The following is a 17,716-nucleotide window of genomic DNA, read 5'->3' on the forward strand; positions in this document are numbered from 1 at the left end:
CTGCAAGAAGACTTATTTAAATACAGACAATTCAGAATTAGTGCTGAAAAAAAATATATTACTTTGGTTAGATTTAATCCAAAAGTTTAATTCAAAAACAGCTGAAGCAGATCCATCAGAAACACACTGGAAGCTGAGAAACGCACTCACTTTATGTGGTAAATTTTAAATAAGCTTTTCCATAAACTAATTGTGTGATATGGGTAACTTACCTGTTATAAATCCTTATTACCAAATTAGGATTGTCTATGAGTCCAGGGTTTTCAGCAAATTCGTGATAAGTAATAATATGCTCCATGAACTTTTCTGCAATAGAAGTAAATTTTAAATAAAATTAGAAATATGAAATCCTAAAACATTTGATTAGTTTGCATCTAGGAAAAAAAGCTTTCTGTCATTTCAGAACTTTTGCTGATTTTGCAGTATCATCAAGATATTCTAATATGGCCTACACGTCAAGAGTCTTGTGGCTGCTTGTCTTCTCAGCAGCATATAAAGCTTTGTATCACTTACTTTAACAATCACAGGAAGGAGAAATAAGAAATAAGATGAGGGAGTATTAGTTCTGAGCCCTAATAATAAGCCTGTAAAATTTCCACTTGATGCCTTGCAATTGGATGATCATTACAAAAAAAATACTAAAATTAATTGTGAAATTATGTGCTCTTAAGAATCTCCCTCAAATTGTATACAACTTCAAAGTTAAAGTTAAGCAAAGCATTAACAGAAAGGATTTAATTGGTTAGAAAGGTGTCAACAAACATTTAAGATGGGATGAGTAGAGCAGGAGAGAAGATAGTCCAAGATACATTCATCTGCCAGTGGTTTAAAAAGCACTGAAAAGAAGAAAAATTATCAGGCAATTGGGAACAATGCAATATGTGAAGTCTTGCATTGGATTAAGCAAGGAATTTCTGCCAGAAAGAAGAGCAGTTGCTCAGACATGCAATTAGTGTGAAAAAGGAGTAAGAAAGTTTCTCAAGATACCGTGTACTCTTGATTAATTTGAGGCTAAATTTCACAATTTCTGCTTGGTAAACACTTGAGAACTTTAGACAATTCTCCTCTTTCTTTTCTTAATATAAGCCTAATTAAAGGCAAAACCTTCATAAAAAATCAAAGCATTCAAGCCACCTCATTTATCTGCCTGAGCTTTACAACCACTTACATTTTTGTTCTCACATACCTTTAGAGATCTCGCCATTCTCATTGAGACCTCCACAAAGTGAGAGTGTAACATCAGGCAAGTCCATAGCAGAATCAGACATGCACTCTGTGCCACTATCTGCAGCAGCACTTCCTACTGACTGGGGTGACTGGGAACCAGAAAGGTTATCTGACTCAGTCCACTGTCTGAAGCCTGGATCAGAATCACTACAGAAAAGAGAATCACACTGTCCGTAAATAAATTCAACTTGTAAACAAATGCACAGTCCTGTGAATATGCAATAAAAAAATATCACCTTGCTGTTGCTTTTCTCTGATGTCACACATCATTTTAAGACATAAATCTGATAATATACAAGTCAGACACCACCAGCACCACCTTCAACCCTTTATTATACTGGAATATCCTAATTAAACAGGTAAATATTTATTTTTCTTTTGCCCACAACAAAACTGGATTTAAAGGCAGAAGAGTTCCTCAACACTGTATTGTCACAGAGCAATATCATGCTCCTCAGTATTTATCAGAACATTGTAGAATAAGATTAGGACAGTTTTTTCCACAAAAGCCTAGAAATCCCAACTTCCATTCTCTAATTAGAACTGGGGCTCATAGTCACTTAAATCAAATGTGCAATAATTCACATAGTGTAACTGCAGAATAAGCCTAGGTCCACGGATTCGTAATTCAAAACCACCTTTTGGGAAAGTAGAGTGCTGCAACTTCAGGTTCCAAAGCCTTTAGGTCGTCCAAGTAAATATCATCAGGGCCTTGGTGATGACTTCGCTTGTGCACCCCTGTTAATTTTAACAGTCAAGTTATTGAGATGAAGCTACCCAGACACATTAAATACAAACATAACTGTGGATGATTCAGAATAAAAGCATTCATAAATTCAATAGTTTAATTACAGTTAAAATTTTAATATCAAGACTTTAAATAGGAAAAATCAAAAAAGTGTATTTGTACTTTTTTCCACTATTATTTTCAATTTGGTAGATCGCCCAAGGGAAACAATCAGCAGTTTTATTGCATACCTTTCTTTTTTGAAGGAGAGTCTACTTTTGCAGTTGGCTTTGTTTCTGGTAAAGGGTCTACCAAGAGTCTGGAATGATGGTCAGAATCTAATGGTAAGGAATCTTGTGGTTCTACAATTGCAGAAGCTAGAGAATTTTTAACATCCATCTGCTTAAGCAGAGGATGAGTTCTTGGCTCAGGTTTCAGAACTGTACAGACAGAATCTTTCACAACATCATCATCTTCAACTTCATCAGAGCTGAGGATGACTCTAAAATGAGTCTTCTCTGATGGAGTAATGGTAGCTGTTCTAGGATGTTCCAGTTTCTCTTTCTTGCTTATCTGAAAGACAAAACTCCAGTCAATCCTTTCACTTCACAGATTTAATTTATTCTGGTTTAAATATTAATCTTGTACTCAAAGGTTATTTTGCCAGTAAACTGAGATCATGGTCACAAGCACAGTGGGTAAGAATTTTAACATTTATTTTAGCAACAAAGAATCATAAAGATCTAGTCCAACCATCAACCCACCACCGCCATGCTCACTAAACCCTCTCCCCTAAGTGAACACATCTCTTGAACACCTGCAGGGATGGCAATTCCACCACTTCCCTGGGCAGCCTGTTCCAGTGACTCACCACTCCTCCAAAGAAGAAATTCTTCCTAACATAAAACAGGTTCTATCTTATTTGTGAAGTTGTCTGCAACAAAAGCTTTTTACAAGCTTGTTAAACAAGTTCAGTACAGAAAGTGGCACGGAGGAGTTGCTGACATGACAAACCATGGCAAGGAGGAAAAAAAAAAAAAAAAAGTGTGAAGATGTACCAGGATGTTTTTAATGACTGGGACAGCTAATGACATAATTTATTAAAACCATCAGTCTTCTAAAATGAGCTATAATTTAGCCTAAAATAAACGACATTAATTTCCAGAGTTGCTTTATTCAGTTTCTAGCTAAAAATTAAAAAACGTTTACAATGCCATTGTTAGGTTCTCCATGACTACTTTGCTCAACAAAGACTGAACTACCAACCAGCCACAAGGGGGCGCCACCTTCCTATGTCAGCTAAGAATTCTACAGAACAGCAGCAGATTTCCAATTCATTTGTAGTGAGTGATTTCAAATATGTCAAAACTCGGAATACAAAATTCAAGACAGTAACTATACCTTGGTTGATTCTGGGAATCCTCCCCACGTCCATTCCATGTGAGATTCAGATCTAAGCAAGCTCTCAGCAGGTTTAACTTCCAGTTCTGAATCACTTTTAGGGCAGACTGGCTCAGAGTAAGGGCTAGCAAATCAAAACGGAAAAAAAAAATAAAAAAAGGAAGAAAGCTACAGTGTTTAAAATGCATTTGTTGTTCACAGCCACTGTTGGTAGAGTTTTCTAGAGCTTAACAGAGCTTCAATTATTCTACAACATGGCAAGAAGCCCAGCAGGGTTTTCAGACAGAAATTAGGTTAAAACCAAAATCACATTAAAGGACTTGCACAGCAGTCACTCTAAAACAGATTCCTCCACTGTATCTGCAATGTAGGTATAGCTCTTTCCTAAGTCCACCTTCTGTTAAAAAACAAACAAGCAAAAAAAACAACCAAACAAACAAACAAAAAACCCACAGAAGGAAAAAAGTGTTAATCTAAAAGTAAGGCAAAGAACAACTGTTAGATCATTGACTCTGTAAAGAAGTAGTATTTAAACTTGCTATGAGAAGACCTGAGTAACAGAAGTCTTGCAAACCTAATCCATAAATGTACAGAGTAACACCTGTTCCCAAAAGCAGCTAGGGTAAAAAACATTCCCAAGTTACCACTGGAGAGCAAGCAAGATTATTTCAACAAGTCCCTCAGACTACCCTAACTTGTTTAAGTTCCATCCTCTTTTTCCTACAGCAGTTGCTATACATGCACTAGAATACAGTATTTGAAGTTCACATCTAAGCACTTCAAAGCCAACAGAACTCACCCTAAAATGTGAGAAGTGTAAGTTCAAAACTTTTGCTCTTGGTCTTAGGGAAGAAAAGAACAAGAGTTTCTTTTGCTGTAGCACTTATGGTTGTGAAAAGCCCAAATCCATCCCTTCTTAAACAGAGGTTTTATGTTTCATGTTAAAGAAATCCTGCTCATTTTATACTTTTACTTTGATGTACTGACTCAATATTTTGAGTCATTTAAGTCTCATGTATTGAGACTCAAATGAATTTATCCCTCAGATAAATTCTAAATATAAGAGTGGGTACAACTGAATATACCATTCTGTAAAGAAGAAAACACACAGCCATACATGTTGTTGCATATGGAAAGGATGAGATGGAATTAGAATTCAATACTGATATGCGGCTACAGAAAGAAATGTCTCTAACTGCCAGATTTCATAGAATCAGAACAGTAGGGGTTGGAAGGGACCTCCAGAGATCATGGAGTCCAAACCCCTGCCAAAGCAGCTCCCTAGCCCAGGTTGCACAGGTAGGCATCCAGGTGGGTCTGGAGTGTCTCCAGAGAAGGAGACTCCACCACCTCTCTGTGCAGCTGTGTCAGTGCTCCGTCACTGCACTGGGAAGAAGCTCCCAAACACATTTGTGCAGAACTTCCTATGCCTCAGTTTGTGGCCATTTCCCCTCATCTTATCAACACACACTGCTGAGAAGTGTCCAGCCTCGTCCCTTGGCCTCCTGCTCCTTAGATATTTAGAGATGTGGATCAGATCCCCTGTGAGTCTTCTTTTCTCAAAGCTGAACAGACCCAGGTGTCTCAGCCTTTCCTCACAAGGGAGGTGTTTCACAACCTTTGTTATCTTTGTAGCCTTTCACTGGACTCTTTCAAGGAGATCCCTGTCTTTCTTGTGCTGGAGAGCCCAGAACTGGAGAGCCCAGAACTGGAGAGCCCAGAACTGGACACAGAACTCCAGGTGAGGCCTCACCAGGGTAGAGTAGAGGGGGAGGATCACCTTGCTTGGAGCAGGCCATGCTCTTTTTAATGAATCCCAGGATCTCACTGTCCTTTTTGGCCACCAGGGCACACTGCTGGCTCATGGCCAGCTTGTTATCCACCAGGACACCCAGGTCCCTCTCCTCAGAGCTCCTCTCCAGCAGCTCATCCCCAACCTGTACTGGTGCATGTGGTTATTCCTCTCTAGGTGCAAGACTCTATACTTGCTCTTGTTTGAGTCACTTCAGTTAATGCTTTGCACCTGGATAGCAGGAATGCTGACATTCAAACATCTGGATACAGGCTAACCAAGAAGAACCTACTCTCATAAATGACAGCTTACCAGCCAGTCACCCAGATGCCAATGGAGATGAGCTACTGTGATAGGTTGCACCTTTGTGAAAAAATTTGAAGTCTGCACTGATTAAAAGAAAAGACCAGAAATTGAAGGCACTCCATTCACCACGGAACCCTATGTAATTTTCATATGAAAACATCTTAAACATGACTAAAGCAAACCTTTATTTGAGATAAAGAAGGTAACAGCTAAAACCACTATGTTATTGTCAAAAAGGATATTTAGCTTTTCCAGGTCTAAAAGGAAGTTGCTATAACCCTCAATGTCTCTTTCACTGTACAACAGCAATGTTGTAGAATCTTTCCCTCTCTGGTGGCTAAAGAGAAATAATTCCATGCAAAATTTCCCTTCTCCTATATGGCTCATGTAAGAGATTCTCCCCAAGCCTTTCCTCCAGAAATGAAAGGAAAACTTCCGATTTTTATTATACCTCATCCTCTACTGGATAGGGTACAACCTTGTGTTTGCTTTTCAACACACTGGGAATGTTTTAAGACTACATCTTATTAAGAATAATAGAGGATGTGGTTATCAGCCCAAAACATATTAAAGGAATGACAGTGGAACTTCACGTCCAACTGCTCCTAATTGGCTTTTGTTAGTTAACAAGCTATGACTGAGGAAACTAGTAAGCAACAAGCATGGTGTGGTGCAATAAAGCTGCTGAGGCCATAGTCTTGGAAACATCCAAAGCAGAAAGATTATATACACTTTAGAAAGTGTTTTCTGAAGCTTAATACACTCTATTCTGCTGTATCACCTGTGGGTACAGCAGAACAAAAGGCACCTGTATACTGAGTAGCTTAAAATACAACAAAGGATATCATATGGGACTGACACCACAAATGCATCTGGTATGAGCTGGAGTTCTCAGGCACACTGAAAGGCAGTAAAACTAGATGCTCACTAAAAAAATCAGACCAATTAAAAATCTAATCAACATGTTATATATCCACCCTTCACTATGTTCAGTGTTCAGGTAAAACTTACCTCGAGTACTATGTCACATGGACAGAATACTTTCAAATGCAAACAGAGATTCACACTGAAGCAGTAAAGCCAAACACTAAGTATGAGCATTGAAAGTAGGACACAGTAGCCTGAACATCATGAAGTGAAGATACTGGGCTTACAGACCCAGCCACAGTCACTGAGCATTGACTGGTGATCTGCACAGTGCTATTTTAAGAATCCACTATCAACAGATGGTATTTCTGGTACCTCTGAGTCAGCATTCCAGTAACTGTCAAATCCTATGTTTTAAACTGTAATATGATTGATGTTTAGGACTTGTCTTTACCTCAGGCAACTTGCAGTTATTTCACCTGGCAAATTTTATATTCAACACTTCTGCTTTATGGCATAGCAAATGTAACATCCACTAGGGTACATACGCACCTTCCAAATCTTCCTCAACTTAGGGAAATCTTGTTAATTGCAATGTATTTCTTTGATAATGATTTTGAATGTGAAGTTTTGCTCATTTGAGGAAAAAAATGACAAATTTGGTTTAATACAGGACCATGGGAAATTCTGAAAGATCCACACAAGTAGTACATGCTGCACTCTGCATCACAAAAGTTAGGCACGTTGCACAGTTTTACAGATAAAGAAAAAAAACTGAATAAAAAGGCATATTAAACTTAATTGCAATTATCCATCTTCATATGCATAATGACATACAAAATGACTTACTTATCCAGAGGGGACCAGTCTCCATCAGATAATGGGTAATGATCCTTCGAGTGATAGATCAAAGATTCTTTTTGCTCTTCACCTTTTGGTGATGAATTTGAGGATCCTCTGTGGAGAGAGACAGTATGAGACAACTATAGTCAACTGTAAGAAACCTGCATTACTGATTCAGTTAGAAATGTGAGCTATATGTTATTAAAATTCCAAGATCAAAAGAAAGAAGTGTAGAGGTTGGAGAACTCATTGACTGCAGCACACCTGTATAGAGTATGTAGTAACTAATACTTGAAGATATTATCAGCTTTAAAAAAAATCTACTCCTTTGACAGCTTAGAAGTAAATACTGAACTAGGAAGTCATAAGACCTTAAGTGATATCACTCTCTAGGCTCAGCTAATACCACCAAACCCCTTAACCCTTCATACCTGAACTACAGAATCACTGAAAGTTAAATAGAAAAGGTAGCTTTGACAACGCATTTTACAATTGCACATTTCACAAAATAAAAATAAAGAAAATAAGGGCAGCTACTAGCTACATGATTCACCCACAAGTTTGCAGATGACACACACTATAATGAGTAACAAGATGTAGTGTATTGAACAGTGGGGTTTTTTGGAACTGAGAACACTACACAATATCTGTAACAAAAAACATAGCAAGAACTACTGAGCAGGCATGCATTGTATTTTACACAGAAGTCTCCTGAATATTTCCATAATAATTACTTCAGATCTTTTTAAGGCCTTCTGAATTCAGGTGAATAAATAACTATTAGGATATGACTAGCTTGAGGTTAGATGAAGGACATCATAGCTACACAGCACATACAGAAGGAAGATGAGCCTGGAATTTGATTGTAAAACACAAATTATTTTAAGATACTGCTATGAAAAAAAAAGAAAAAGTATATTTCCTCCATTAGAAGCATTTTTGCACTGGACCACTTTTGGATGTTAATGCTAATTTCTGTCATGGATATAGAAAGATTTTGAATATTTACTTATTTTAATAGGTAATGTTAAATTTTACACACTTACTTAATATAGCCCTTTATACTAAAGCACTAACACTGATCTACCTCATTCGAACAAGTCTTTTACTTGGAAAACAGTCTAGACTACAGCAAATACCGAACCCTTTATGTTCAGTATTATTATCATGAAACTTGATAATGACAGTTTGACTTGAGATGAAACCCGCAAAGCTAATATATATTTTGCATTCATCAGCCAAACTATGCATGATAGAAATGTTTCATACTATAAGCTAAATATTTCAAGAAGAAAAACGTGTTGCCAAATGATTAAGAAGCATACTAGAAAATAATTATAATCAGGCTCCTCAATATTTCAACTTTGGAGGGAGACAAGAAGACAAGTAGGTCATAGTAAACAAATAAAAATCCAAATGCAGTCAAAGAACACTGAAAATAAAATGGGAGAATTAAAATTAGACCAGTGCACTCCAATTTATATATGGTTTTACTAATAATTCTGAACTACCTATTTTGCAAAATTCATTAAGAGTGCTCCCTACTTCCTCTCATTCATTTTTCAATTTTATACATCATCTAAATAGCTAAGATTTTAGAGAGAGATAACTTCTTTCAGACAGATGCACTGTGTGGCTAGATTAAGAAATCAATGAAAGTCATTTAACATCATTAGATTAGAAAGCTTCAGAAAGTGAATGTCCAGTTAATGCCTTTCCAAAAACAGAGATGAATTTGGTGGACTGAAACAGAAAATCCTTTCAATTTTGCAGAGTGAGAGAACAGATGCAACACAACACCCTTAACACCTGAGAAATAATGCCCCCTATTCCTTTCTGAGTGTACAAATAACCCCAGTCCTCCTGGTACTATTTTAGTAAGTCAAGCATTAGTGGTATGACTAAATCTGTTGCACATATAACAGCTAGAAATTACAAAGGATATTTAAAAATAATAATAATAATAATAAAAAAACGCTCTATAGACATTTGGAAATGGCTTTTGTATTTTCCCAAGAAACAGGAAATGGCTTGTCTTCCACTCTGTAAGAAAAGAACTAGATAAGACATGATGTACTAATACCTACGGCTGAATTTTTGACCTTCCTGTCAGAACATCAGTCTTTCTTCTTCCTTTCTTGTCCCTCTTCCTTTCTTGTCAGAACATCAGTCTTCCCTCTTCCTTTTCTTTTCACTCTGAAATCCACTATAATGTCTAGTAACAACTAAAGTTTAATTTTCATATTATTTTCCCCAGAACAGGGCATTAATAATAATAAGCACTCCAAACCTGCTGATATCACCTTACATCCTCAGAGGATGTGACAAAATACCTTAACTTTATTCACCCCTCCCCAGCTGCATCTTCACCTGGTAAATTAACAGCATATACCTATTGCAAGGCATTTCAATTTCTGTGTTAGCATAGGAATGACTGCATATGAACTCCCCTAGCAATTACTTAGCCCTATTCCTGGGCTTGGCATTGTTATAATTTAATTGTTCAGTCCTCTGAATAACTGTCACTCACATAACAGCATTCTTTTAACAAAAACTTATTCCTTTCACATCATAACTCTCTTGCTGAAAATGCACTTCTACTGGCATTTTTATTTAAAAATAAACAAATAAAAAGCTTGTTTGATCCTTCATTCCACAGGTTACCAAAATAAAATCAAGAAAACCATTATGGAAATACTATTGCTCTTTCAGCTATGATTAAACCAGACATTTCAGTCAAATCAACAACATTTTATTTGTCTGTAGTCACATTAAGGTAATTGATAAAGTATCAATTTGAATTCTAAACACTCGTTGAAAATAGCCACTATTAGTGTAATATTACTAAATTCTGCACTCATTTGCAACAATTTATTAATCGAATAAATAACTTACAGATTGTAATCTCTTTCTTCCTGTACTTGTGAAAAACCAAACCAAAATAATCATCTATGACAGTCATACCAATCCTAGAACAGCTTGATTTGGAAGTGACCTTTAAGATCACCCAGTTCCAATCCCCCTGGCCAAGGGCAGGGCTGCCACTCACTTGATCCAGATACTGCTGTGTCAGTGTTATGGCACTGAAGGCTGTACAACGACCTAGGCCATGACCTAACAGTCCACACACACACTAAAGGGAATGTTTTGCAGTTATACTTTATTGTCTTATACCAAATCACACTTCTGTTTCCCAGATCAGATTCTGAATTTACTCAGACAATATATTCAGTATTTAAGCTGTAAACAAAGTAGTAAGTTTTGTCTAAAAATGAACTCTGCTTCCTTCATTCAATGGCCTAAAAAACTTCCAAGGAAAACTGATGATCAGGTTTCTCCTGGATTTTATGTATTTAAATGCAGGATAGCTTTCTCCTATAATAATGCATATTACTCAGGTAAGCTCCTTCAGTTTCTTAGTATGTGTAACAAATTTACTGCAGGCTCCAATTTACTAATAGTATCCACTTGAAAATACAGGATTGATTCCTTGCTTTAACTACACTCATGTAAAGGGCTTTCTCTATTAAAGCGAAGGATCGTTTATTTCTGTAGTTTTAGGTTACCAAAGTAAACTCCAAGTTACAAGAGAAGCCCAATTTAGATATGGTGTACTCCAAACATTCCACACTGTAGTTTGTGTAGATGTTTCCAAACACACTACTGCACCAATCTACTCCAGAGAACTACTGGAACTTTTAAATTGCTAGTTATAAGTACGATGAGGACAACACTTCTTTACAAGAATGGGCTTAAGTAGATCTCATATTTAGAACAAAACCAACAAGCTTGAAAGATTCTGTAAGGATACAAAAGACTTGGTATTTTGTTTAAGGAAAAACCTAACTAATGACTATCAAAAGTCAGATTACTTGTGTAGAAAAAAGACACCAGTTAATCTTTAAGGGCCCAATAGTACCCACTAAAAACAGCAAATACATAATAGTTTACCTTAGGGGCTGAACACTTTTCTCATCATCTGAGCTTATTTCCATTTCAAAAATCTCCTCTGTCCCAGTAGAAGAAATTTGATCTTCTTTCCTGATATCTTGTTTGTATTTCTTTCTTCTTCTTTTTTTCTTTTTCACTGATCCTGGTGTGAATACAGTCTCTGTTTCCATAGTGTGTGGAATTTCTGAGTTTGCACATGTCCTCTCACTTTCACCCGGTATCAAACGATTGTCAGAGTCTTTAAAAAACTGGTCTTCAGTGGGGATTGGAGATGTGGCCAAATATGCAGGAACTTTTTCCTAAACAAAAAAGGAAAGATTCTCAGTCAATGGAACAGTATTCAAATTCTCTGCTCTGGAGCACAACGGTTCTATCCATAGATGAGTTAACAAAATGAGGATAATTAAGCCCACTGTTGTCTATTTTGAAACAGATTCACAGAAAGGTTTAAGTTGGAAGGGACCTCTAGAGATCATTTAGAGAGGGGGGCTGGAATTAGATGACCTTTGAAATATCTTCCAATCCAAGCAATTTTATGACTTACTCAGGTTAGGAAAAAATGTAGCCATCTACATAACAAAAGAAAATCAGCACCAACCCTCTCTTAGTTAAAATTGATTGTCCATTGAAGAAACAGTCCAAATGAAGAGAAATCTTTATGAATCAATCTATGGGTGTTTATTTATATAATAAACATCTCATTGTGTTTCTTTCAGTCTAGGTCTTGATAAGTAATTATTAAGAAGTGGGACAAAAGGGAAGGAAAATGAAACTGCACAGTTGTTGTTATCACACTTGCTTTCTGAAAAGAAATCTAAGACTGATCTATTGCCACCAACAGCTAGAAGGAATTGCTTTCAGTTTTGATTTTACTTGGTGTATGTTGAAACAGAACTCAAGTTTTCTTTCTTGTAAATATTATGACCTCCTGCCCTAACTTAACATTTAGTGCTCTGGTCTAAATGATTATTTTCTCCTTCCACTTTAAGTAATATTTAACTCTTTTCAAAATGAATGCTTCCCTACCTTCCCTCAGAGTAAACAAGGAACGTCATAAACCAACAAGCGCATCAAGTTCATTTCCTTGAAAGACAGATTCCTGGCAGTGAATTCACAACTTCACCTTTCACTTCACCAATACAGATTTTTTTCTCAATTTTCTTTAAATTCTTTGGATTTTTATATTTAAAACTCCTTTCCCTTTAACTTGCTTAAAAAACTGCCAACATTCAGAAGTGTCAAAATCAACATGTAGGACTGAAAAATACTGCAATTATACAGGTTCTATATCCTTAGGAACCAGGCTAAAATTTCTGTTTTTTTTTTTTGGATTTTTCTTTTCCCCCAAAGGCTTGTTATCTTCCCACTGGAAAAGATCTTGGGACAATAATATTAATATTCCAATACAAGAAGAATTTTCAAGTTAACTAGTGAAAGTTTCATAAATAAATAGTGAAAAAGTGTGCTAAAAAGTGTAAGAAAAAAATATGCCAAAATAATCAACCTTCATTAGTACAAAGGTCACTAACACAAGCTATGAGAATGCATGACATAAAAAATAAGGCATTACAATCTGTATAAACTGTAGTTAACGAGAATTTATATACTGAAGGTAAAAACATTCCTTCAAAGAATGGCCTAATAATAAAGAACTGATTACTTTTATATCACTGGTAATGTAATTCTACGAAATGCCGAGCACCTTGGCAGCATTTGAAAGTGATGCAAGACTCAGAAACAAAATGAGGCTTTCAGAAGTTGCAATATTGACAGTACTATATCAAGTGCTTTTAACACAGTACTCTTAACATAGTATTGTAGCCATCACAAAGCACTAATCCCTTACATTTTCCTCTTCAGTTTCTTGTACAAAGAATGCTTCTCCATTGTCACCCAGTTTCATATGAAGATCAACAGCATCGCCATTAATTTCTATATCAATCTGTGAAAAAAGATAATTTAATGTGATTAATTATTCACAGGTGAAAGCACCGACCTCAAGTCTTGCTAATATCTGATCAACTTTATTCTACTGTATGATCATCACTCTCTCTCCCGTCTTTGTTTTTTGAAAGAAATTTGTTACTTTTGTTAACTCAAAACATGCCAGGTTGTTAGTAGAGATCCTGAAAGCTACAAGAGAAATGAAAAATGTTTTATCATCAGATGCTTTCCATTTCTTACCATATTTAGAGCTCTAGAAGTATAAATCATTGATCTAGTCTTTCTTTCCTAGAAGGATGCTGAATGACTGAGACTATTCACATTTATCTGCTTACTAAAGTTCAACCTGAACTGGAGAACATTTATCTAAAGTTCAACCTGAACTGGAGCCTCATACAAACCTGAGTCCCAAAGAGCAAGAGGTAAAGATATCAAGGCAGAAGCCACCTGAAGGCAGGTTTTGTTTGACAAGTAACCTTCACCCTCAATTTGATAGGACAGACATTTCCCACAATTCTTTTCTAATCTCAGACATTAGATCAGATTTTCCTTCTCATGAGTTTATGGAGATATGGCATGGCACTGCAAACATCCTGTGCTTTAGTAAAAGGAAAATGTTTACAGACTCATAAACAGGTACTTGAACTTAAGTTCATTGCAGTTACTATGTGATATTCAGTATGTACATTACTCAAGATCCAGTTTCCTGACAATGTAAGAGCAAAAATTACCCTTCAAGTCACAGCTAAAATGATACGAATACACATATTCACAGTGACAGTACCATGGCATGAAATGGCCAGTCAATTGGGAGGAGAACTACTTTTAACATTAGCAGATGAAAAGCCAGTAATAATTAAAACCAAAACAACACATTACAATGCTAAAAAAGAACAATCATCTTTGTATCCCAGTTCAGCTATTTATGTGATTAAACCATTAGCCAAAGAATTACAATCATAGGTGATTATAAATTACTCTCACACCTTGCTGAAAAAATATTGTTATGTGATCTGTTGCAGAGTTGTAGAGAAGAAAATCAACTTTTTTTTTTTTTAATCAATAGTGCAGGCATTAAGAAAATACTAGAAAGTGGGAAATAAAAACAAAAGAATCGCTGAAGTGTTAGGATCTGTTGAAATTGATCAATCCTTTGGTAGCACACAGCTCAGGCAATACTGTCATACACAGTACTTCCTGCTGCAGTACATCACTGCAAGGGATGTAAACATCTCCACACAATCCGTTCATTTTAGATCAAATTTATAACCCAATCCAACTTACTCCTTAAGCACATAATTACTAAAGTTTATGCAAAGGGAATGGCAGGATGATCCACTCTGGTAGCACCACTGTCTTAGGCTGTCTGGGATGGGAATTGAACCGGGTTCTCTTTCAATTAAGCTCACACATAAATGAAGTTCCATTCCCAATTTTTATTTGGTTGTGGCTGTTGTTAACTGCATTTCCTACTGCATATCAACATTAAACAGAGATTAAAAAAGGGGTAATATTTATTATACGCCATCTATGTTCAAGATAAACTCAATTTGTCCCCCACATTCTGAAAATAGCTCCTTCAATATCAGGGATTAGTTAAATGTTATTAAAAGCATTTATTTCCTTGTATACTTGAATAAGTAAATAAATGGTCATATAAATATTTTAAGACTGAAGTATATATGCTTGCTTGTATTAATCTTTTTTATAGCTCAAAAGCTGTCAAAGTTTGTTCCTCGCCCCCCCCCCCCAAGAGTCCTTAGATTACCACAGCTCTGCTTTGTATTCCAAAACTCACAGTCTGTACAGCTTACATGAGAAACTACTCTATACTTAACCAGACTGCTAACTGCATATGTGGGGGATTGAGAAAAGGAGGAACAGAGGAAAAAAGGGAATGCATTGGTATTCCAAACTTCGTTTTGGTCCACTTTCTCAACTTACCACTTTTTCTTTAGAGCGCAAGACACCAAGCTTCCCAAATCGGACATGAAAAGGAGAACACTGGTATGTACCATCCTGCTGCCGGACCACAATGACATCAATGCATCCTGAAAGGGTGGCCTGATTAATGCCTTTGTACAGTTCCTTCACAGTAACCAGGACTTGTCCTGCAAGTTGTCCCACGTAGTTCATAGTCTGAGACTGAGGGAAAAGAAGGGAAAAGAACTGGGAATTAAGAAATGAAAAGTTTTCTTTTTCTTTAATTTAGTTTTTCCAAATATCAAAAGGCATGTGTTATATCACTTAACAATTATTCTGCTTGATGTAACAAGCTTTACATAAATACCTTGAAGTCAACAGAATTTTGAGCCAATTCTTGCATTATGACCAGTCTCTACTGTTATAAAACCTATTCTTAATTATTTAACAGTGAATTTATTTTGTCATGAAACAGGTAGTTAAAGCATTTTCAACATAAACATGTGTTTCTAAAAACTTTTTTGAACAACAGTGCCACCAACCTTCAGAATTTGAAACTGACACAAGAAAGACTTCTACCAGGTAGATGATACCAGACAATCAAAATTACTAAGACTCTTCCATTAACTTCTGATTAAATAAAATTTTGGTAGGTGTCACCTATAGCTACAATACACACTTCTCCAAAAGGCTCAATGAAATTTGGACGTATCCGTACTTAAAACAGCTGCTGAAATAGTGTGTTCTGAGGAAACATGATGAACCTAGCAGAATGACCTTGTTCACTCCTTTCATTCACAAGAAGCATATGCTGACCTACCAGTTAATAATTATTTCTATAGAAATTACATCTAAAGTATAAATGTCAAATACATTTTCATACATAAGAAGGCCTAATCAAGTTCACATACTCAAGCAATACCTTATTTTAAGGTTAAAGTGTTGCAATAGTAACTACCTACCAGAGGCTTCACTAAGTTTTAGCCAAGAGAAAATATCTTTTACAGTTTTTGTAGTTGGTCATTCTCCTGACATCATGAGACTGAAAAGAACAATTTTAATCTAGGTAAAGAAAGCCTTGCTGAGTGAGAGCGGCAAGTTTAGGGCAGAATAAAAAGAAAGGAAGATGAACATAAGAAGACCACGATACAGTCAAACTGGAAAGAAATTAACGGATAGCGTAATCCATTAAAAATACATAAGTGATCTTTTGAATGACTGTACGCCTTTCAGACTAAGAATACAAGGTGAAATATGACAGTCAAAAAATAATGAAGCCCAAAGACTTCTGAGAACATCCCAGCTTTCATAGAGGAAGGCTGGAAAATCATGAAAGCATTCTAATGGAAACCAAGAAGTGCAATCCTTCCTCATTCTGCCACCAAAACATTTTAATTCAAAACTGACAAGTCTTTTTCTTTTTTAAGTTGTGTGGAGAGGAATTTATTTTTTAAGTATGACTAGTCAATGCAGTTCTAAAACCTACTATGGTAGGCTTTAGAAGCATGCAATGGGGAAAGATTCTTCTACAACTGCACTGTCTCTGAAAGTAGTTTTAGATTTCTTTTATGCTTACAGTTACATTGGTACTGTTAGATGCCACAGACACAAGATACTTTTGAATGAATGTAATACATCTTATGCTACTGTAAAGAAGGTTTGGAAGGTTCAGAATTTCAGTAATTGATTAATTGCTTAGATAACAAAAGCAGTACTGGGAGGAAAATCTTTTGCACAATACAGTTTTGTTTAGAGGCATTAAGAAAAAACTTAAATTTGGTCTTAAATGCAATTTGAAACCCTGTTCATAAGCTGATAAAAATAGATAAGGAACAAGCACATTCTCCACAAGTCTTAAAAAGAAAGATGGCAGCTTGACAATGTCAATTAAAAAAGATTTTTGAATTAGCCACAGAATGACTACGCTAGGTAACATGCTAGAGAATGTTCTCCCATAGCTTCTGTACAGTATGGTTGGTAAAGACAAGAACAGATGTTCAGTGAGTGGATAATAACTAGCAGAATGGACTCCTTACCAACAATATTAGACTAGTAAAATTGTTTTGTTTACAAGTAGTTCTATGTGCAATGACAAAATTGACTGCTTGCTCACAATAGAGCTGCTCACTTGCCAAAAAGGGGAGGCCCTGCTTCAATCCTTCCTCACTATCCCTTCTTAATAAGCTCCCTTTTACCTCACGCAGCTGGCAAGAAGATACTCAGTTCTCAACTTTTTGTTTCAGTCAGCGAGTAAGCTGGCTCTGCTCACAAACAACATGACAAGAACCAGAGACCTATGAGGCCCACAGCAGCACCACAGCACTACAGGAAACGGCAGCAGCGAAGACCTGAACACTTTCTCCTTGACAAGTGCGGTATCTGCTGCATCCCATGGAGCTGCAACCCAAGATTGCAATCCAAGGTTGCAATATTTTGTATATTTTATTTACTGTTTAAGCAATTGACTCTGACTGTCAATCCTCATTTAAGCTACAGGTAAAATTTGCTAGCAGACATTTTCATTCACATCTGTACTCTGGCTGCCTGGAAAAGGTCTCTATAGTATTGACTTCACAGCAAAAAAAGAAAGATTTTAAGATGCCAAGAAGACTGAATTTCTTAAAAGAAATACTTGGCACCATCAAGAAGAGACACTTTTAATACAACATCCATTCCACATACTACATTTCAGGGAACAGGACTCAAGAATTAATGAGAAGTGAAAAATTTTCTTC

The 17,716-nt window shown here is 36.3% G+C and overlaps 1 protein-coding gene across 4 annotated transcripts in view; it reads right to left on the reverse strand.

Annotated features, from left to right (window-relative positions):
- LPIN2 (lipin 2) overlaps positions 1-17,716 on the reverse strand; it is a 36,664-nt gene that overhangs the window by 8,235 nt on the left and 10,713 nt on the right. For all 4 annotated transcript variants that reach the window (XM_065752856.1, XM_065752859.1, XM_065752857.1 and 1 more), the window contains exons 2-10: positions 15,003-15,203; positions 12,961-13,056; positions 11,115-11,413; positions 7,170-7,277; positions 3,356-3,479; positions 2,206-2,527; positions 1,866-1,965; positions 1,187-1,374; positions 213-306 (exon numbers count right to left, since the gene is read on the reverse strand). In XM_065752856.1, the coding sequence (XP_065608928.1) occupies positions 213-306; positions 1,187-1,374; positions 1,866-1,965; positions 2,206-2,527; positions 3,356-3,479; positions 7,170-7,277; positions 11,115-11,413; positions 12,961-13,056; positions 15,003-15,203 (1,532 nt within the window). The remainder of the gene's footprint in view (positions 1-212; positions 307-1,186; positions 1,375-1,865; positions 1,966-2,205; positions 2,528-3,355; positions 3,480-7,169; positions 7,278-11,114; positions 11,414-12,960; positions 13,057-15,002; positions 15,204-17,716) is intronic.

This window comes from Cyrtonyx montezumae, unplaced genomic scaffold (assembly GCF_038088225.1).
Source record: "Cyrtonyx montezumae isolate F1298 unplaced genomic scaffold, pur_monq_1.0 scaffold_8, whole genome shotgun sequence".
NCBI lineage: Eukaryota > Metazoa > Chordata > Aves > Galliformes > Odontophoridae > Cyrtonyx > Cyrtonyx montezumae.